This window comes from Punica granatum, chromosome 6, assembly GCF_007655135.1.
Source record: "Punica granatum isolate Tunisia-2019 chromosome 6, ASM765513v2, whole genome shotgun sequence".
Taxonomy (NCBI): domain Eukaryota; kingdom Viridiplantae; phylum Streptophyta; class Magnoliopsida; order Myrtales; family Lythraceae; genus Punica; species Punica granatum.
Window position 1 is genome coordinate 486,376 of NC_045132.1, and position 22,741 is coordinate 509,116.

The window sequence follows — 22,741 nt, forward strand, 5'->3', positions numbered from 1 at the left end:
CTGCAGAACTTTTTCCTGAATTTTCGCAAAAAAAAATCAATATATTTCACTAATATTATTATTATTATTATTATTATGAGAATCAATCCTACTATTTTGGGCCCTGGAATTTTCACACTTGAAAAAAAAAAACCCTTGGGATTTGTCGCTCAAATCATTTGTCCGGTACTGGATGTAGCTTTTCTCCCGAGCAACATGCCTAATATTTATGACGCTCTGGTAGTTAAAAGGTCGAGATACTGTCAGTCAAGAAATTAATGTCACTTGTGAGGTACAGCAATTATTTCTTCAATGTCACTTGTGAGGTACAGCAATTATTAGGAAATAATCGCGTTAGGGCTGTAGCTATGAGTGCTACAGATGGTCTGACCTTACGGCTTACATCCTAGCTTGTTTTCTATCCCACAGCTTCTTTTTTCGTTAAGGCTCATTTCGCCCATTCCGATTACTAGGCCAGGCCGGCCTTAGGTCCACTGCTGAAACTCCGAGTAGGAAAGAAAACTAAATAAGGTTAAGCACGTGAATATATATGAAGGTGCCAATACGGTTGAAGTTCAATTAATACAGCTCCATCTTGGATTAGGAAATAGGAATATATATATATATATATATATATATATGTTTTGGATAAGGCTTATAAAACAGAAAAATATTGCAAAAACTCAGATCGATCTCAACTAGATAACACAAGCAGCCCGTGTTCTTCTTCTGATGTTTAATTTCTTTCCTCCTTTGCGACTTTCTTCTTATGTAAATGAAATGTTTGATAATATATATGTATATATATATATCGAAAAGGGGCCACGCTGTGAAAGTGTTCAAGTTCAATTGATCGCCACTTGCGGTAGGGAAGGGGTTAGATAGTGACGTTTGGGAGGGGGGAGGGGGGTCGCCTTCTAATTCCTATTCAAAAGGCATGTGCATGGTTCAATGCGTCAAATCTCGTGCCGTCGGTACTGAAATGCAGATGGACCCTCTCTCTCGCGTGGTGTCGTCCACTGGATGAGGGGCCTCGTGTTTTTATTTCGTACAGAACCATAAAAATGTTTGCACTGATCCCTCAATATCCAAGACGGACCACCGGTTAATAAAGAACGTACTTCGCTAGAAGAAAAACAAAAAAGGTGGCTCGGGCCATTATCTTCCGTGATTTGTCCAGATAACCTAAGAGGGATCAGATCTGTACCCGAGCAAAGAATCTAAAAGCTTTGATTGAACTTGGTAGGGGTCAGTTGCTAAATGTGGTAAAATTATCCCACATATATTTCTCCTTAACCAATTAACCGATGAATACACATTACACAAATACAACAAATTTGTTTATTTATCTTATTTTATAGCATTTGTTAGTTCATGTCCCCTAATAATCTGCTCGATTAATGCCAATCTCTATAGCATGTATGCACGGCTAATTTCGAGTCACTGCTATTTACATATTTAATTTTGTGGGTAGTATCTCTAATTGGAAACTTGCAAATGAAATTACAAGTAAATAAAAATCCTCTGATTCTCCTTCACTCGTGGGACGTCGAACGAGGGTTTCGTAGCTTGTTCTCGTCAAATGATGTTTGTTTTACACCGAGGCTTTTGGGTTTGAATCCGACGAGAGGTCTCGAGCGAGAGCTGCATAGCGAGGGATGTTCGTCGTGGAACCACCATGGCCTTCGGACTTGATCCGATGTAGAAACTCGAGCGAGGACTGGTGTAGCTTGGTCTCGTCGAGGGAGATTCATGGAATCACTAGGGCCTTCGGGCTAGACTCCGATGTGGCGTCTCGAGCAAGGGCTGGTGTAGCTTGGTCTTGTCAAGGGAGCTTTGTGGAACCACCAAGGCCTTCGGGCTTGAATCCGATGTGTCCTATGGGGTCCTTCCGAGTCTTTGGTTCGGCAGGACTTCGAGGGGATTTCGGGAGTCGACTTCTACAGAGCTTCTCTAAGTCCTTGTGCCTCCTTCTCTCATCCCTTCTCCATTTTCCGAGAGACTGACAATCCACATACTCTCACCCGATTAGCCGATTAGAGATAATTATGCATTTTTTTTAAATAGATAATTATCTATCATAACATATTTTTGGAGTATTTTGGAACCCACCCTTCTAATGAGCTATCTGATAAATATCTAAAATTATATTTAGTTCAGATATTATCAATTTAAATCAAGTAATCCAAATATTTATCCGCCGACTTCATCATACTTGAGTAACACAGGTCACATATTAAGGTGTTCTCGGGCTCGCGGTATTTTATACACACCATCAGGTCCGAATACTAATGCCACATTTAATCGGCAATTTGTAAATAGCGTGAAATTTTCCTCTCCTACATATGCTAATGTGCAAAATAAATAAATAAATAAAAAAGAATCATAACAAAAAAAAAAAATTCTCGTAAAGTTAAAAACAAAGGCAGATAGATGAAGGAGATAATGAATTATGTGAAACGTGGAGTAAGGATTAGAAGTCTCACGCAAAGCCACTTTAGAGTTGGAACCCACTCACTATCCACAAAACGCTGTATCCATCTCGAGGAAAAAAAAAATATGTTATATGTATCATAATAATTTTTATTTTTATTTTTTGAGCGAGGTGGGGATGTCTCTTTCATAGGAGAATATATAGGCATAATCTCATTTAGTTTTTCATGATTAATAATAATTGGTTAATTTAATACTTTTGCAGAGAATGTATGCCAGTTCTTGAACCAGACCAAATGAGGCACTTTAACCGACTTGAAAATAATTGGTGGAGAGTAGGAACAAGAACAATATCTTTGACCACGACCCCACATAAATCCCGAACGATCGCGAGATGAGCCGAGACCAATTCCCGTTCAGTCGCGCCTTGTCCTGTCCACAAAGTCCTTACAAGCAATCTTTTATCTTCTTTAAGTTGGTCAATGCATATGCCATATCATATGATGAGGCATTCCATCCATTAGAACCGCAGCCTAAGAACTACCAAGGCGCCAATGTCTGAATCCATAATGTCAATGCCTGATGCCGAGTTCACCCTGTGAAAAGCCCCTTTTACAGTGCGACAGATTAACGAAAAAACCTTTTCGTATTTCAGAGATACCTGGACACCGTGCCAAGCCACTATACTGAAAAACACCATCATGGACATCATTGTCACCACCATGTTTCATTGACAAAAGGGAACACTGTGAATGTACAACTTTGCCACCCTGCTGACGCCACCACCTTGACATCATTCCAGCATCACTTTAATAAGAAACTCTCTTTCGAACAAAATCTAACCCAGACTCTTTTAGAAGCAAAACTAATAGAAGACCATACCAGGAAACGGATTTCTATGTCCTACCTAACAATTCCTACTAGCTAGGATGCATCTGATCCCATAGACTTTGAACGTTAAGTTTCAAGAACTTGGGAATATCAAACAGTTCTCCTGCCACCACGAGATCGGGAATAAATACAATATAACCTTTCAGGGACAAGAATATTGGTTCTCAAATAGGTAAAGGTTCAGTATGGGGAGTAATTTATCGCCTGATGATGCTGTTCAATACCTCCCATTCACAATACGCCCTTCAATTTTGAGTTTTCCCAGCCAGCGAATCTACTATGGGATTGGGACCCCACGTGATTAGATTTGGATGCCTAATTAACATTGGCTCCTTAACCCTATAAGTACGATGCCGCTCTCTCTAGTCTAAGCCCCAGCAGCAAGCAAGCAGGCAAGAGAGAGAAGGCGAGAAGAAAAGGGCTATAAGAAAGCAAAATGAGTGAGAAAAATGGAAGCCAGAACTCTAACGAGGAGAAGAAGAAAGGCCCGCCTCCTGACTTCAGCCACCTTCCTACACCGAGAGCGCAGATCAAAAACAAGTTACTAGCAAATATCTTCCGAATGAAGATAGACTTTTCATCATCCTCCTCCTCCTCCAGGACCGCCGCTACCACCAATTCTGCAGCCACCACCAACTCCGACAAGAAAAAGGAATAGAAAGCTCCAACAAGGGGCAATATCACAAAATATATTATGTGCTGCGTGTTCTCAAGCAGCATCCACTATTACTTCTAGCTACTGCTACTCTATGCAGTGGGACTTTCCTATGAGGAGTCATAACATGTCAGACATGGCTTATCGGTGTATGCCTACATACACTTCTACCATGCAATATTCACATACATAGACGTAAGCATGCGCACAATGACATACACACTACTTCGCAAAGGTGTTCTCTGCATGGGATAGTGAATTGGACACTAATATGGTCGTCCTTAAAATGATAAAAGTCTTCTCATTACTCAGCAAAACTTTCAATTAGATTGTGACAAACAAATTGAAATGGATCACAAGGCCAATACCTGGTTTCCAGGACGCATCTCCAGATTTCATTTCAATGTGAAATGATAGATAAGCCTCGGTAATGCATTGAATGATCAGAACAGAAAAAAGGGTATTTCATGAAAAGTCAAACAGAATATCACATCATAAGAAACCCAAAAGCCAAGCACTAGGTTTCATCATTTAACAATGGCATAGAAGGCAAAAGCCGCAAAAGAGATGATGTCTAGAAATTACCTGTTCGTTCCAGCCATATTACAGTGCAACTATAAATACAAATGCAGCTCCATGCATTGGGCAACACATAATCTCAGATCACCCACAGAGAGAAGTGCTAATCACTGGGGTTCACCATTCTGTCCTATTACTTTGATCATCTTCATCAGATCAACTGCATCCACTCTTATCACCGCAGGGCACTACATGAAGACCAATAATCAAGTGCTTTGCACATAGAGCAGGTCATATAGGAAAGTATCATAGGAAACTCTACCTAAGGATATGAAAATAAAAGCCACGACTATTTGCCAGTATAACATCTCCATGTTTATTCGATTTCTTCTAGCAGGTAATAGAACACTTCAATATTAGCATGAGATATTGGACAATATTCCAGAAATAACAAATCAATTCATCCCAAACTATAGTGATTTGTTCGAGTTCAAATAAACAATTTGTACAACAAGCTAATTATGGAAAAGATCAGAAGCAATTTAGCTTTCATAAGAACCTAATAATCAACCTGGAGAAAAACTATCCACAGAGGGAAAAACCTCCCACAAATTACAAGTTGAGGGGAGAAAAAAAAAAGTCATAACTCTACTCTCTTGCCTTTACAGTTCCCTCTATCGATCATCAAATTGCTGAATTTAATCAAAGAATCAGTAAGCCCCAAGAACAGGCAGTCAGTACCCGACAACCTAACAGGAGGACCTAGAAGCATATTCTTCAATTTCCGCCTGCTAGTACTCGTCTCAGCTTGTAAAAATACTCAAACGGATGAAGAATTTCAGAGTGACATTTTGCTTTACTCTTTTCTCCAAAAGATTCTCTTATGATCTTGCGCTCACACACATGTTGAAAGTGGTGAAAGTTTTCCTGGGAGGCTTCTGCTTTATTTTGTTCCATGAAAGAGTCACTTTTGAACTTGCGCTTGTAAAATAAACTGCTAAATCTTTCACTGCTAGTGTTAGGAGGTTCGCCTATAGGCATCTGCAACAGGAAAGCAAGATACCCATTGCAAAATTCTGACTTAGCACTGAAGTTGTAAGTAAAAATACATTCGGTACTTATCCCCAAAATAAATAATAATAATAATAAATAAATACAGTAGTTTGAGCCATAGCCCTTTCTAATTAATCCAAATTACAGAAATATATATACCTCAAAAAGTAAGCATCTAGAGGAGAAGATTCTGATAGACCCATCTAAAACAAAAAGAGTAATTTGGAAAAAGAGATTTTAGCTATAAATCACTTGATTTCAATGACATACCACCAATACAACGAATTTACTTCTTTGGATATCTTCAGGAGTAAATACAGGATCTACAAATTCCAGAAGAAGATCAATAAACTGTAGCTAACGATACGGATGGTCCATTGTCACATAACCATGATTGTGTCTATCCAATTCAAGAGAGAAATTTATAAAGTACCTCTCGATGCATTCTTGCGGGAACTAGTGAGGAACTTCTGGATCACTGTGGTTCCCTGGAAGCCTAACAGGGGATAGCCTAGTAGTTCTAGCCTGTCAGATAGAGGCATCTCAGAAAAGCCAAAGGATTTTTCCCACATTGTTCTGAGTTCGGATGCAGCAGGCAAGATAAACCTCTCGATGCCCATTTTGTCAAGCAGCTGCAAGGAAAAAAGGGATCCATGTCATGCACTTAACCCACACTATAACAGATAGGATAAAACTGCTCTCAAAATATATTACATTTATCAATTCATGGACCAGAAGACGGCACATCCCCTGCTGACGGTAATCAAAATTAGTAGCGACTAGAGGCATCTCTGCAACCTTTTGGCCATGAATCCTGAAAATGGATGCAGGTTAGTGAACTCTTAGTATATTAAGATCATAAATGAAAAATGATAAAAGGGAAAGGCATCTTTAACTATAGCACCTTATTGTGGCTGCAGACACAACCTCATCTCCTTTCTGCAAAACCATGACATAAAATCCTCGAAAATTCAACCTTCTAAGCTTTGACCTGCGCAAGGAAAGATCTGTTTACATGATACTCTTTCACCATTTAAGGTAATCATTTTAGCATACATCAACCGCAATAGCAGACTTAACTTGAAAAAATAACTCTTCCTTTTTGCAAGACTATAGTGCCCCATACATGATGAAGAAACAAATTACCAACCGTTACACAACTGCCTCCTTTCCTCTACGCAATCGTCATGCAAACTACTTATTGTGTCACACAGCACTAGATCAAGTTGAAAGTGACTGGGGAGAATGGAGAGAGGATATCTGGATTTCAGTTTTACAAGATCATGGAAAGAGCAAAGATGATAAGAAAGCAGCTTTACATGAAATTAAACAGTTTCTATTGAGATTTAGCGCCAATCTTTTTACTCCTATCTAAGAAATCTCATGCAGCCTAACATTTTTTTCCCTTGATGATTATCGTGCAGCCTAGCATGGACCATTAGAAAAGATAAACAGTCACTGGAAACCTTGGCTGCTACTACTTCTGACCAATAGTTTCCACCAAAATTATAGACTCGAAATCATGGGAAGACGAAGTATTCTGCAATATCTTTCCACCTGAATTATACTGTGTCTCTCAAGCAAACCGACTCGCTAGACCCTTGTAATTAGGGCTAGAGAATGGAAGAGAAGTCAGAAATACTCTAAGCACCGGCCAAATTTGACGAATTAGGAAATTAATTGGGTCAATTTTTGGTCGTCATATCTTCCAAATATTGGTAGGCAAATTATTGATTCCTGCAACATTTTATTAGTAAACACCTGTTAAATGCATTTACATGGACTTTTAGTGATGCAACACTGTTTTTCAATCCCGTGTTTGCTCTTAAGCCTTATTTAAGTACTATACACTACCCAATGCAAAATACAGGTTAAATCTTAGAAATAGTAAAGGAATCTTACATGGAGCTGTACACAACATCTCTGACCAGATCCCTCTTGGTATGGAGCTCGGTGATAGGTTGAAAGCTCTCCTGGACAACTCTAAGAGCATGTGATAACTTTACAAGATTAGCTTTCCGGGTCAAAGCACAAGTTCTGTAATCATTTCGCATTGATCTGATCATGGTCCATGTCAAGCCATCCACAGAAGTAGGGTTTGATGTTCCCAGAAGCTGATGAAGACGGACACATAACTGAGATAAACAAACTTTAATTAGTGAAGTCCATTAGAACAAAAATGAAGTGACACAAAAAGCGTCAAAGAGGGAAGGCCATCTTCAAACTGGATTCAGCAAAGGATGATCTGTAAATGTAAGTCAACACTATCTGAACCACTGCTTAAGTTGCTCCTTGGAATTGAGAATAAGATGTCCTCCCACCTGATAACAAGTGTTGCTGCAGAAACCTTCTGCAGGGCAATCAGAAACTTCCTGATGCACTTTATTTAAGCAATCCACATGATCTGCAAGATAAAAGTAGTGAGAATTATAGAGTTTTCAAAGTACTATATAAATGCATTGCATGCAGCGCCTATACTTACAACTGCGTGAGCATTGGAAGCAAATTTTACTCCACTGACCATTGTCATTAATGGAATGACTCGAGCCACATAGGCCACAGCAACAAGATGGACAAAACCAGCTTTCATTAGGAACAACCTGAAAATGCCAGTTGTCAAGGAATAACAAGCAATGATACCAGGGATTCGATTTGATTTAGCTTAAAAGGAATTCTCGGAAAAGCTTAATAGAGCAGCACAGGCATTCACAGAAAAAACAAGATTAATTGTCCTGACTTATTCTGAAGTCTCGGCCGAGTTGCAATATGCCCCTATAGTTTGCACTTTCACAATTAGCCCCATCGCCTATCAAATTTTGCAACTATTACCAAGTTACTGTCTGTTTTGTAAAGAGAAACACTCTCTCCTTCAGTCCTTGTTTGCATTTCTCAAGAGAAACAAAAAATTTACTAAATGAGCTGATATTGTTTACTGTTAATCTGCTTCCACATTATCCTTATATACAAAGATATAAAATAGGATTTGATATTGTTTCACAACTGTTGGTGTTTCCTGTTCTCTCACTCTCTATATATATATCCAACATTTTATCTACCTCTTGTACCCTAACACTGAACAAGCAAAGTTTGAAGATAAAAGAAAAAAAAATCACCAACCCTGACTAGGAAACAGATTCATGAGAGTGAGTGAGTTTTATATGTAAGCAAGGTATAGGAGTAAGCTCCAAATTTGTGCTAGAGCCTTCTAAGGAGTTTCTTTTTAAAAAAGGAGTAAATTGAAAACCTATAAGAGTACATAGACTGAACAGGATGGCATTATTCTTAAATATATAACAAATGGAATTAGGCTCTCATGTGTTAATTTGCCAATAACGCACAGTATGAGAGCCAACTGCCCAAAATGAAAGGCTTATGGTTACATCACCACTCCACGTAAATTTCATGGCGAGTCAATGCATATGACCCAAATAATAGTTATAACAGGAAAAACATATCCCATCTACTCTGTTAATACGACTTTGTGAAAACTAACCATGTCACTGGCAGAAGCTCTCGGTAAAAGCGCCATCTGATAATGCCTAACGGCTTTAAAAAACATGGGATCTAAGATTTAAATACCTAGTTAGAACGCTCCGCATTAGTTTGTCAAGCAAAGATCAACCCCTCTGTCATGTCTTGTCAACTTACCGTAAAGCTTTTGTAGGTTCTCTCACCCTAAAACACCACTTAATCCAACCCTGGTATTCCATGTTCCCTAAGTTCATCCTCTAGAGAAGTTTTGATAAAAACAAATCTCTTGAGAATCATATCATGGCCCTCTCATGCTAAATATGCTATAAGAACTATCGCTTAATCCGGAAGGAGGAGTTTAAACTGACTTTGAAGCATTCTACGCAAACCGAGCCTACTCCATACTAATTTTCAGTTAAAAATTACTGAGGAGAAATGGCCAAGCAAGTGATCTTCAGTATAGAAGATAAGAAATGCAGGAAAGTGCAAGTACTGAACCTCAGGTTCGAGGCAAGTCAGATGGTAAGAGGAAAAGCAATTATTGCATGGGATAAGCTCTCCCCCGAAGTGACAAACAAAACAGATTGTGTCACTTTGTGGACCATCCAGCTGTCTCTTCCTCTTTCGCTTCCGAGGACGGGAGACCATGTCTTTGAGCCTGAAATTTCTTCCATAACTCTCAAATAATGGAGTCTGCTGGCGATTACTGGAGAATAAGTTGTGGTTTACTTGTGCATCATTCCCACCCTCTTGCTTTGATGGAGGCTCGATGCTTGGATCTGCTCTGCAGATTCCTTTCTGTCTCTTTCTTCTGGTATATTTGGTCTTTCTTTTGGCACTAACAACAGCATAAGTCTTGCTGCTCAGCTCCTTTTTTGTATCTTCTGTAGAGAGAACATTAGACTTCCTCCTTACCTGCTTTAACTTATCGACTCTAGCCCTCCCACCAGGTTGATCGATTCCAGCAGACCTTGCACCCGCAGCAAGGTTACCATCTCTTAATTGATGGCCCTTCAACTTGTTACCATCATCTTGACTATTCTGTGGGAGCTTCAGCTTATTTTCTCTTTCTTTTACCTGACCTTTTCTGATGGGTATCGACACACGATCCACCTCATGGTTAGTCATACCACAAGAGGCAGGTCTGGTTTTAGAATATTCCTCTTCAGATGATGCATCACTCTGAGCTGAAGTCGCGTAACTTGTAAAATTTTCTTCCATGGACAAAGTTTCTGAAAGAACATTCCTATCACCTGCAGTAGGAACTACAGGTCGATTGGGCTTTCTAACATTTAATCTCAACGGGACGGACACCATCCTAGCTCTGGATTTGTTAAGGATGGAGACTCCTCCATTTTTAGTCAATTGAATAGTGCTCAAATCTTTGCTACTTCTTAACTGAACAACAGTATCAGGTGAATGTGCATCTTCTTCAACTCGCTGAGGATTCTCCAACTTATGCCTTTTCTTTCTTGCCTTGTGTACTGCAAGTTTCTTACAAGCAAGATCCTTCTTCACCAACTTGCTTCCTCTTTCATAAACAACATCTTTCAAGTGACTTTTCCACAAACTACGAGTGCCACATTTCCATTCTGATATCATTTTCTTGAACCCATAATTAGACTGCAATCTGCGCCAAAGCCTTTTCGCATATTTAGATGAAGGCGTACTTCCATCAAGCTCCCTAACCAACTCCAAAAATACCCACACGCCACAGTTTGTCCATTCACCTGAAAATTCATCCCACACACGACTAAGACGTAAATCATCCCTTCTAAACTTGAGTTCATCACCCTCATCAGGGAAATACACAGACCGCTCCATGGCATCTTCATCGGCATCAAAAATCACACCCTCCCACCATGCATCCTTAAAAAATGCATCAACGCAAACTCCAAAACCTAACTTACTATCCACAGGCCAGGGACTAGAAAGGGGACATGACGGTCTAATACGTCCACGATAACATGACGAAACATGCCGCCGTCGGTGAAGCCCCTCAACTGCCTCAGTAACTGGAATGGACTCAATAAGCTTATTGTCGCCTTTTTCATCCAAGAGTTCAGCGTACTCAACAGTTCGTGACAAATTTGAAACACCAATCACCACTGCAGGGTGCCAAGAGCCCCGCAACCCTTCCTCAAACTGCCGTACCTGAGAAAAAGCCATAATGGCAAACCATCATAAACAAGTGAAAGAATGACATGTCTGTGTGTTAAGAATCACAAGAGGGTTGTTAGAAGCAACAAACAGTAGTAGTCAGCTGCCAAATAAACAAAAAGATGGAGAATCGCAAATTTCTACATTGTTTATGGAAATTTGAAAATGCCAATCCTCGGTTCCTATATCAGATCCAAAATGAGTGGTCTAAGTAGTCTCTGGCCTGCTGAACTGGAACCGGAACGAGCCGATCAGATGCCCACATTAACAGCAAGGCTTTGACCCGACTCAATTTCATCAAAAACAGACCAAAAACTGCGCAAAAACCAGCCACATTCAAGTATAGTATGTCATTCCACATTGAATCCGACCGAAAGGTGCGACATTGAGCATGAAATCCAGCTCTAGCAACGTTAAAAGCAACCGACGGCATAACATTGTAGTACCAGCGAAGGATAGACACCATCCAGCGACATCGGACAAACAAAAAAAGGGAAATCAAACAGTGATAGGGAGGGAGAACGAAGAACGAAGCATAAACACAAGCCTACCTCGACTCGTTCGTTGATCAGCAGCTTCTTCTGATCCATGAGATCGCAATTCTTTCATCAAATAGAGAAGAGAAGAGAAGAGAAGGCGGGAGGGACTCCGCTGCCGCTGGTGACTGAGACTCCAACCTTTCGTCCGTCCGTCCTTCCTTCCTTCCTGCTCCGCTCCCCTCCCCTCCCTCGTCTCTCTCTATCTCTCTCTCTCTCTCTCACACACACACACATAGGCGTCTAGCAAAGCAAGCAGAGAACTTGGAGAGCAAGGAATTCTCTGCTGCCCGGACTACCGTAAGAACCTCTCACCCCCCACTCCGTGATTTGCTCTTGCTTATATCTGAGCCGTTGATTGGAAGGCCGAATCCTAAGCCGTTGATTTTATATCCATCTCAGTGAATCAAAAATTATCCTGACCCTTGATGAAGGGGGACGGACCCACGAAGGTTGGCCTGATCCCCAATTTTCTCGAATGCGTTTTGAATGGTGACTTGTCTTCCGCGCCAGAGGTTGGTGGTTTATGGGCCCAACAGATGAAGCCCACCGGGAGCCCAACAACGGGAATGGTGGGCCGAGAATATTAGCCATACGTTACGAGGCGACTTGGAGAAACGGCCCATATATGAAGGTCCAACTATTGAATTTTTTTTTCTAAATTATTTTGTTCGATAAAACTACTTTTTACTTTTGAAACTTTAGGAAAAAAAATTTACTAATTATTTTTCTGGTGAACATTGAGCTTGTGTTTGATTTTCGAGTTAGATAAGTGATTTAACTCAATTTGATTTTGTGTAATGACTATAAATGTTGATAAATATAATGATGCATGATGATATATATATGTGTGTGAAAATAGATTGTGAATTTATTATTAAAAATTAATTATAAAAAGTAGGTATAAAATTTATTATTAAAAAAACTAATTATAAAAAAATGATTAAAATATATGAGTGATATATTATTATTAATAGTAGAAAAAGATAAAATAATGACGATTATATTATTGAATTTAAGAAAAAATAGAGTTTAATTGAATTGAGTAAAATTATTATTTAAAAACTAAACAAACCATTATGGTTCAATAGTATTTTTATTCACTGGTGGTTTAGCAGCCTTCTTCTTCCTCTGCTGCTCCGCTCCTCAAAACACTGCTTCAGACCATTCTGCCACGTGAGTGCCACGTGACTGTGCCCCGTATATAAACCCTAAAATTGGGCGGGAATCCAAATCTTCCCTCCGTCACTCTTCCCTGCAACCCCTACTTAGCTCCCCGAGCTTTGCTAGCGATGAGCTCCGGCAGGAGCAATGGCGCCAACAGGAAGCGGCCGCCGCCGCATCAGCCATCACCAGCCACCAACCCATCCAAGCTCCAAGCAGTTGCAACGCCGCCGCCGCAGCAAGCTTCACCAGCCGTTGAGGATGACTTCATGGACGAGGACGTCTATCTCGAGGAAAACCTAATCCATGAGGACGAGGAATCCCTCATCCTCCGTGACATCGAGGAGCGGCAAGCTCTCGCCTCCCGCCTCGCCAAGTGGGTCCGCCCAGCCCTCTCGAAGGGCTACATCTCCCAGTCCAAGAACATCGGTCAGCAGCTCAGAAATACTCTTTTCACTGCAAGTGCTCGGTCTTTTGGAGGTTTTCATATGAAATTTGGTGATGTTGACTTCTTCTCTTCCTTGTGCGCGTCCAGCTTTTCAGCAATTGGAGATTGATTACGTTATTGGGGATGCCCACAAGCAACTGATCCCTGATCGTTCCGGTTCTGCTGCGATTATCAGGATTTTCGGTGTCACAAGAGAAGGTTAGAGCTACGATTCTTATGAGGCAGCTGAGACCCTCAAAACATTTGGCCTGAAAACGAAAAATTTCTCAGCTTGGTATTGAAATGATGCGGAGCTAATGGTTTGTTTACTTGCTACTTGCAGGGCATAGTGTATGCTGCAATGTCCATGGATTCGAGCCATATTTCTACATTAGTTGTCCTCAAGGAATGGGCCCTGACGATATATCCCGTTTTCACCAAGTTCTGGAGGTACTTTTCTGTTACTGGACCGTGTTGTTGTGCTTAGATGGATGAGTCGCCTTCGCGGAGCCGTTGGAGTAATGATGATGCAATGTTTTTGCTTCAGGGGAGAATGAGGGAATCGAACAAGAATGCCAGAGTGCCTAAATGCATCAGACGCGTCGAACTCGTTCATAAGGGGAGTATTATGTACTATCAAAAGCAAAAGTCCCATCCTTTCCTCAAGATCGTGGTTGCATTGCCAACAATGGTTGCCGGCTGTCGTGGTAATTATACACACACACACACACACACATATATATATGTATGTATGTATGTATGTATTATGTTTTATCTATCAAGCTGACCTGAAATGTTGTTTGTGAGAAAATGTAGTGGAGGGAGACTGCAATGTATCCCTCTTTGTGGGAAAGGCTCGCTTCAGTTGCCAGTATTAACCTTTTGGAAAGTCATCTAAAAATGAAAATCTATATTGAAACTTTGTAGGGATTCTTGACCGGGGCATACAAATTGAAGGCTTGGGTATGAGGAGCTTTATGACCTATGAAAGCAACATTCTCTTTGCTCTCCGTTTCATGATTGACTGCAACATTGTTGGCGGGAATTGGATAGAAGTACCAGCTGGGAAATATCAGAAGACATCGAGGAGTCTGTCTTATTGCCAGTTAGAATTGGACTGCTTGTATCCTTTACATATGATGGCTATAAATTTTCCTTTTGGAGCTGCAGAGCTCTTTCTCCCCCAGTTGGAGTCAGTTGTCTCCTGGTTCATTGTGTCCCTTAATATATTCTGAGGTATACTGACCTGATTAGCCATGCCCCTGAAGGCGAACACTCAAAAATGGCTCCTTTCCGCATTTTGAGTTTTGATATAGAATGTGCTGGCCGTAAAGGTCATTTCCCAGAGCCCAAACATGATCCCGTTATCCAGGTTCAAAATTTGATCTTTTCTAGTCTATCTACTTCTTGGACCGTGAAAGTTACTTTTTTCTAAGTAATATTATTGAAATTTTCTGTAGGTAGCCAACCTAATCACTTTGCAGGGGGAGAGCCAGCCCTTTATTCGAAATGTTATGACCTTGAAGTCATGTTCTCCAATAGTTGGTGTGGATGTCATGTCATTTGACACTGAAAGAGAAGTCTTGCTAGCTTGGAGGGTATTTTATCCTTTCACTTATGCAAGACTCATGTCATATATTGAAATGTATCTTCTTCAAATTTTAGGAGTAACTGCTCTTACTCTAAAGGAGTACTCATGGTGCAGCTATTGCAGAGACATAGATAATTTTCAGCACTCTTCTTTTAAAGCAAGGATTTATTGTATCTTTATATTGTTGTTTGTGTTTGAACCTGAGTTTTGTCCTTAAAACTTAGACAAGTCTGTGCTACTTTAGCGATTCTTCATTTCCTATGCAGCATGTCTGCCTTCTCCAAGTTTATCATCGGAAGTTTTGGTTTTATTGGTGATAGAGTGCATCCTTCCGTTTGATTATAACACTATGAACGGTTTATACTTGCAGGATTTCATACGTGAAGTTGACCCTGATATTATTATTGGATATAACATCTGCAAGTTTGATTTACCATATCTCATTGAGGTAATTTCATTTTGGAATTTTATGTTTCCATTTAGGCATCTTAACATTTTCAAACTTACCTAGTACCTGTGCTTCTATCTCTTTTCTCTCAAATACTAAATCAATACTGTCTATGTTTCTAGTCAATTACTTGGCAATGAGAACCCTTACTCATTAGGTCCTGCATATAGAATATAGCCTTTGCCCTGAAGGGCTTTCAAGTGTTAAAAATTTCAAATTTTCTTGTTTTTGGATTTGTTTGAGTTAGCTGGTAATTCGATACTCAATTTGAACTAAGACTACAATTTCCTTCTCGCTCATGGTTCATTGTACTGCTTTCCTTGTCATCAGAGAGCTGAAACTTTGGGGATTACTGAATTTCCTATATTTGGCCGTGTTAGGAATAGCAGGGTCCGCGTTAGAGATACAACTTTTTCTTCAAGGTAATTCATATTGATTACATTTGTTTCATCCATTGATGCTTTATAGTTGGTCCCAGTACGATTGGCATTCTTGGGCTCATGTATGTATTCCATATTGGATTCCTAGATCATCAAGCATTTCCCTCTTGACTTTTTCAGGCAGTATGGAACTAGGGAAAGTAAAGAAGTTACCATTGAAGGGAGAGTCCAATTCGATTTGCTTCAGGTTTGATTTTTACAATTTCATGTATGTTTCATTATATGCATACTTGTTTTGTAAGAGATGTTTATCCAGATTCGTACATAGATGATATATTCTATCTTATCCAGGCCATGCAGCGGGATTATAAATTGAGTTCTTATTCCTTGAATTCAGTTTCTGCCCACTTCCTCTCTGAGCAGGTGACTATTTTTGGCCCCAGTCTAATTTCGATCAAAATCATGATCTAGGTATATTTTAGTTGAGCGTATCTCTGATTTGATTAGCTGGGAAGATGCAGTATTGGTGATTAGAATCATGGTTTGTTTACACTAAAATAAAATTTCAAAAGCTATGAACAAAATTTGAAGATTTCTAAATTCAGCTCATATGCAAATGCATTTTTACAGACAAAAGGCCTTATTTACCTATAGATGATTTTTTTAGAAAAATCAGCAAAATATTTTTAGCTTAAAATTAAGATAGCTTCTCTAGAAAATAGTCTTGGCACTTCTCTTATCTTATCTTGGTTTTGTTTTCTGATTGTTCTAGTCCGCTTTTCTGCTTATTTGGATAATAACTAAAAAGAGAATTACCTAACAAGTAGATTTCATCTCCTACATTAGCATGAGCCATGAAAAGTAATTGCCTTTCCAGAATATGTTCTTAAAAGTTAGGATGTGAATACGTTTCCTTGATTTCTCCATGACTACATCTAAGCAGCAGCAATAATGGTCAAAACTAAAAATTAAAACTCCTCCCTAAATTGAACATGGTCATAGTTTACAAGCAAAGATCTCTTTCCTCCTCCCCCACAAGTGGGTTCTTTCATTAACTAACATTATCTTTCACAAGGACAATACTCTATTTGGATCTTGCAGTCAGTTACTGTTATTTGATCTCGTTTTCTCTCATTTTGTCGTGCAGAAAGAGGATGTTCATCATTCAATAATATCTGATCTTCAGAAAGGCAATGCAGAAACTAGGAGGCGGCTGGCTGTATATTGTCTAAAGGTTTCCATTTGTCCTTTTCAAAACTGCTATATTTCTGATTTAGTGACACGTTAAGCTTTTGTTTAATTTCACTTGGTGACAATCATCGTCTGTTTTCCCCTTGTTCGTGTTGTAAGTTCATGGCGTAATTCAATTTAACATTTGGGTTAGATAATTCTTCTGAAAATTAACCAGCAAGCCAATTAAAAACATATTGAGCTTCAATAGTTTGAAAGTTATTTTTAACCTTGCAGCCTTAACCAGGTGAAATGGAATACTGACAGCTGTATTGGTGTTACTAAGGCACATGATTTTACTGTATATTGTGGTTTTGGGTTGAATTGCAAGGTTGCTTAATTTACTTTCTCACCTAGATTGTCATTGTAATGGTTAAATAAATCAAACCATTGTAAAAATTCAGAAACTCTGTAAACTATCCTACTAAAAAGCAGGGTGCACTAAAATAGAACTGGCAAATAATGATTGCTAAGTAAACAAACAATAAGGTAAAATTAGGTGCATTGCCCAAGCCTCAAATGTTGTAGACTTTACGTTCTGTGTGCTAATATAATTCCTGTATACGTTGAACTAACTTCATTGAACTAATTGAGGGAAGCAATTAGATGAAGGCAAGTGCAGTTTATGTTTAGCAAAATAATGTTTCCTTTGGGTTGCAGGATGCTTATCTGCCACAGCGTTTGTTGGACAAATTGATGTTCATTTACAACTATGTGGAAATGGCTAGAGTGACTGGTGTCCCTATCTCTTTCCTACTTTCAAGAGGGCAAAGCATTAAGGTTAAACATTATATTTTATTTCATTTATGAAAACCAGACAAAATATTACAGTTGACCTCCAACTATAGTGATAAAAATGATTTATTAAGTCTGAATAATATTGGTTTTCTTATAGGTGCTTTCTCAACTTCTGCGGAAGGCAAAGCAAAAAGATCTTGTCATTCCAAATGCAAAACAATCGGGATCAGAGCAAGGAACGTTTGAAGGTGCAACAGTAAGTTGATAGCACTTATAATGACATGGGCCATCACCCTGTGTAAAGTAATGGCTGCAGCATTTGATAAAAGTTTCGGCTGAAGGACCATAGTTGAATTCAGATCTTATTTGCCATCAATATATGAACTCTGTTGATCTTTCTTTTAGGATACCTTGAATAAAGGCTGAAGTCTGTTGCTTAATAAGGAACTGAAGTAGTTTGGATATTCCATAATTCAGGTTTTGGAGGCAAACTCAGGATTCTACGAAAAACCAATTGCAACATTGGATTTTGCTTCTCTGTACCCATCAATTATGATGGCATATAATCTATGTTATTGCACACTGGTAATGTCCCCCGCCATTGTTTGTATTTTCTTCTTAGTTTTTGAATGTAATCTATTACTTACATATCACAGTACATTTATTTGCTTCTTGTATTTAATATTGAATGTTTTCTTGTAGGTGACACCTGAAGATGTTCGCAAACTGAACCTTCCCCCAGAGTGTGTCAATAAAACTCCATCTGGTGAAACATTTGTCAAGCCAAATCTACAGAAGGTTAAACCTTTTCAGTGTCAACGTATGAAACTGTTTTTATTACTCAATCTTGGGTTCATATTTACTGATCGGTATGCATCTCTTGCAATTTGTAGGGAATCCTTCCCGAGATCCTTGAGGAACTGCTGGCTGCCCGAAAACGAGCAAAAGCAGATTTAAAGGTGATGTCTTATGTTCCTTGTTGCATTATTCTCTTTCTCACAGTCCAATCCCTTAGCATTGCCAATTAAAGCTGGGCCTTCTATTTATATAATTTTTGACATTTTTTTTTAAAATTTTAGGAAGCAAAAGATCCCCTTGAAAAGGCTGTGTTAGATGGGCGACAACTGGCCTTAAAGGTACAGAGGCCTGTCATTTTATCTCATTATTTATAAATATTACTACAAGTAAGTTTTCTCATCAAGGCATGCTTTCTTCGATATGTTTGATTTCCAGGTCAGTGCCAATTCTGTATATGGTTTCACCGGAGCTACTGTTGCGCAGTTGCCCTGCCTCGAGATATCATCAAGTGTAACAAGCTACGGTAGGTTCTTGCAGTTGCTTCAGCTATTACAATAATGTCTTACTGGGATCTCCCCTTTAAATTTAGTGAAGCTTGCTCCCATTTCTGCTTAATCTTGTGAGTTCATTGCGTTTTGAAGGTCGGCAGATGATCGAGCATACGAAACAACTTGTAGAAGATAAATTTACAATAGCTAAAGGCTACGAACACAAAGCAGAGGTATGGAAATTGACCCGTTGATTTAGTGTGAAACTTTGCTGTAACAAGAAAAATGGAAAACGAATTGGCACATAGATTTGTTTTCCTTACATGCTTGTGTATTTCATATCCTTTGTGTATATTGGTTGAAAGAGTTGAAAAGATCTGGATGTTAAGCGAGTTATTAAGCATGTTTCTGGACTGTTATCTTGCTAGAATGATCTAACTGGTGCGACGTTTATGTGGAATCAGGTCATTTATGGGGACACAGATTCTGTGATGGTGCAGTTTGGTGTACCTACTGTTGAAGCAGCAATGAAGTTAGGAAGGGAAGCGGCTGAGTTTATCAGTGGGACTTTTACCAAGGTAATAAATAATTTCAGTAAATAGTAGTCTGCTGCAGAAGACTTGAGGGAACCGAATCGGCTTCAAGACAATAATATGATCATTTTTAAAGCACATGATTGAGGGCTGTGCAAAAACCAGGAGTGAGGTCTAATAATTAGCTTAGATACCATGTAAAGATCAATCCGAAGATTTGAGGAAGTGATAATCATATTTCTCTTGCAACGGGGTTCATTTACCAAGTTAAATTTTCCTATTCATAATATTGGCTTTTGATTTCTGACCCTTTTGTTTTCTTCCACCAAGCCTATAAAACTGGAGTTTGAGAAGGTGTATTATCCATATTTACTGATTAGCAAGAAGAGATACGCTGGTCTTTATTGGACCAATCCTGAGAAGTTTGACAAAATGGATACTAAAGGTAAATAGTTGGTTCTTTAAATGCTTGGACCTTTTTAAATGTATTTCGGAAGATCTCCTGATTCCTACCTTTGATGGACAGGCATTGAAACTGTCCGAAGAGATAATTGCTTGCTGGTGAAAAACCTGGTAAATGAATGCCTCCATAAAATACTTATTGATCGAGATATTCCTGGAGCAGTACAATACGTCAAAGACACCATCTCAGAACTGTTGATGAATCGCGTTGATTTATCCCTTCTTGTTATTACTAAGGTGAGAGAACATCCTGCATCCTGGTCTGTCAGATGATTTGATATATTCTGCTTTATAATACTCAAGTATGGAATTTAACAGGGTTTGACAAAGTCGGGAGATGATTATGATGTCAAAGCAGCCCATGTTGAACTTGCTGAACGCATGCGCAAGGTACTTTGCTTTTTTCCCCCTTCAATTTCATATGACGTACTAAAATAGTCATGTGTTTCGCAACTAAAGTAGTTCTATAATATAGCCAATATCTGATGTCCTAAAAAAGTTCATACTATTCTTTTATGACCCAAGTGCAAGGTCAAACAGTGTGCTACTGCATAACTCTTACACTTCTTGAAGCATCATACTTTTTTCCTATCTTCTCCTTGGTATCTTCATTTCATCTGTGTATGTGTACTTATGAAGTGGCAAACTTCCTGGAATTTGATCTATCCTAGGAATTAGTACCTTTCATGGTTACAACAAATGCCGAAACAATGGAAGAAAGTGGAAGAGGAACTATAGATGTCTGCTTCTATGAGTGGGAGAAAATTCTCAGAGCTGATGTTTCCCTCCCACTTATTGGATTCCTTATGTTGTCTCTACTTAGATGATGGCATTGGTCAATTTTTAGGTCATATTTATTTTGGGCATGTAATGGTTTCCTTCCTCTTTTTTTTTTCCCATTCCCTTCTCTCATGTTATCAGCGAGATGCTGCCACTGCACCGAATGTTGGTGATCGGGTACCTTATGTTATCATTAAAGCTGCAAAAGGTGCCAAGGTAATCTATACAGGAATATCTATTGATTTTTTTTTTGGTATGTCAATTGGTGTATATCAACTATAGCTGATGTATGTTCAGGCTTATGAACGATCGGAGGATCCTATCTATGTTCTAGAACATAGCATCCCAATTGATGCACAGTACTATCTTGAGAACCAAATAAGCAAGGTCAGTGAGGCTGGCCATCACGCACTGTAATTAGCTTCATATGCACTTTCTTCTGGTGGTGATGTGACATTATTGCTGCAGCCACTGCTAAGAATTTTCGAGCCAATTCTGAAGAATGCTAGCAAGGAACTTCTTTCCGGAAGCCACACAAGATCTATTTCAATCTCTACTCCTTCCAATAGTGGCATAATGAAGTTTGCTAAGAAACAACTCACTTGCCTCGGTTGCAAAGCATTACTCAGGTATCGGTTTCATGTTCTCTCATATATGTATATACAATTTTGCGTGTGATATTCTCATATGCTTATGCACAATACATGACACGTTATTATGACCTTCATCTTCAATGGCCCTAATGAAATTGACGAAAAATGTGTGGTGTTTTTCTTCCAGCAACAAGGATCATACTCTCTGTTCTCACTGCAAGGGAAGAGAAGCAGAACTTTACTGTAAAACAGTGGCAAACGGTATTGCCCTGCATCGCTCGCTTCATAAAACTTCTGCGCTCAATTTTCAATTAAGTTTGTTTGTGTTGATTTACAAATTATGAATTGATTGTAGTGTCTGAACTGGAGGAGCTTTTTGGGAAATTGTGGACGCAGTGCCAAGAATGTCAAGGATCACTCCATCAAGATGTCCTCTGCACAAGGTTCTTCTTACTCCTTACCTTCTTTGAGGTTCCTTTAATGTCATGGTCTCATAATCTTTTGGTTCGTCTGTCTCTCTAGTCGGGATTGCCCCATATTTTACCGGAGGAAGAAGGTGCAAAAGGACATGGCCGAGGCCCAAAGACAATTAGACAGATGGGACTTCTGACACTTCCTGGTGCGCGTCTTGTCCCTCTTTGTTATGCTCATGTTCATACCCGACATCACTGGAGATATGGGCAAGAATCGCAAAAAACTCGGTCAGTGGTCCCTTTTAGTTTTTAGAAAGAGTGGGATCCATGAAATACTTGGTGTTTGGGTGGGTATCATGTCTCTTGCTCGTAGAGTACTCTTATTGATTCTGTCACTGTCAAAACCCGTCTTATGACATGTAATGTACTGACATGCTTAAGAAAATCAACGAACCAACTCAATAGAACCAACTGAGTTTCTTCGAAAGGAAAAGAATTCAATCTCCTCCAGCATAGACTTCCACCCAACGCCGTAATCCATTCCCTCTCAGAGGAAAAGAGGACACCCTCCAACTTGCTAGGGAGATGAACATTAGTCATGTGGAAGTTGAGCCTGATGTGAAAATCGTCTTTAAGGTGATATGGGGTGCCACTACTGATCATGTTTCTTATCAAACCATTATTAATGATTGCAGGTAATTGGCGGAATGCTTCACAGAGATCCACACTAGACATCTATACTAAAGCTATTAGTTGTGTGGCTATTTTTGCTAGATAGGACGCCCTCCCCTCCAGGAGAATTTGTATTTTGATGTTCCGGGTTGTGTAGCTTTTATGTTTATTGCAACGGGATGTACTTGATGCAGCTATCACGAGGAGGGTCAACCGTCGATGTATAGCGGAAATGAGGTATAAGAGCAGATTGTAATTAGATATTGTAGATTTCTCCTTAATGCAGTTGATTGGGTATATACAAGGTGGGTCTTGTGTTGTAGTGCT

At 39.3% G+C, this 22,741-nt stretch overlaps 2 protein-coding genes across 7 annotated transcripts; one reads left to right on the top strand and one right to left on the bottom strand.

Moving 5' to 3' along the window:
- Positions 1-3,427: 3,427 nt before the first annotated feature.
- LOC116210732 lies at positions 3,428-11,926 on the bottom strand. 5 transcript variants are annotated; one of them, XM_031544755.1, is made up of 10 exons: positions 11,713-11,926; positions 9,500-11,155; positions 8,013-8,130; positions 7,852-7,934; positions 7,433-7,665; positions 6,435-6,521; positions 6,245-6,344; positions 5,964-6,162; positions 5,801-5,853; positions 3,428-4,725 (listed from the first exon to the last, which is right to left on the bottom strand). In XM_031544755.1, exons 1-10 carry the CDS (start codon positions 11,749-11,751, stop codon positions 4,645-4,647), a joined length of 2,649 nt encoding a protein of 882 aa, XP_031400615.1. In that variant the 5' UTR covers positions 11,752-11,926; the 3' UTR covers positions 3,428-4,644. The 5 variants fall into 5 exon arrangements, with proteins under 5 accessions (XP_031400615.1, XP_031400616.1, XP_031400614.1 ...); XM_031544754.1 differs by lacking the exons at positions 3,428-4,725; positions 5,801-5,853 and adding exons at positions 4,914-5,518; positions 5,690-5,733 and having other exon boundaries at positions 8,052-8,130; XM_031544753.1 differs by lacking the exons at positions 3,428-4,725; positions 5,801-5,853 and adding exons at positions 4,914-5,518; positions 5,690-5,733.
- Positions 11,927-12,862: 936 nt separating this feature from the next.
- On the top strand, positions 12,863-22,736 carry LOC116210994 (DNA polymerase delta catalytic subunit). Of its 2 annotated transcripts, none has more exons than XR_004157606.1 (31): positions 12,863-13,290; positions 13,397-13,507; positions 13,632-13,738; positions 13,836-13,995; positions 14,216-14,411; positions 14,525-14,660; positions 14,749-14,886; positions 15,250-15,327; positions 15,658-15,749; positions 15,888-15,954; positions 16,059-16,130; positions 16,855-16,941; positions 17,598-17,717; positions 17,833-17,931; positions 18,153-18,260; positions 18,378-18,473; positions 18,569-18,634; positions 18,755-18,811; positions 18,909-18,996; positions 19,115-19,194; positions 19,426-19,539; positions 19,825-19,939; positions 20,021-20,193; positions 20,275-20,346; positions 20,878-20,952; positions 21,034-21,123; positions 21,205-21,365; positions 21,517-21,590; positions 21,685-21,772; positions 21,852-22,030; positions 22,438-22,736. XR_004157606.1 is itself a non-coding variant. In XM_031545171.1 (31 exons), the coding sequence occupies exons 1-30, from the start codon at positions 12,990-12,992 to the stop codon at positions 21,937-21,939; spliced, it is 3,309 nt and encodes a 1,102-aa protein (XP_031401031.1). In that variant the 5' UTR covers positions 12,863-12,989; the 3' UTR covers positions 21,940-21,948; positions 22,438-22,715. The 2 variants fall into 2 exon arrangements, 1 of the variants encoding a protein (XP_031401031.1); XM_031545171.1 differs by having other exon boundaries at positions 21,852-21,948; positions 22,438-22,715.
- Positions 22,737-22,741: the final 5 nt, after the last annotated feature.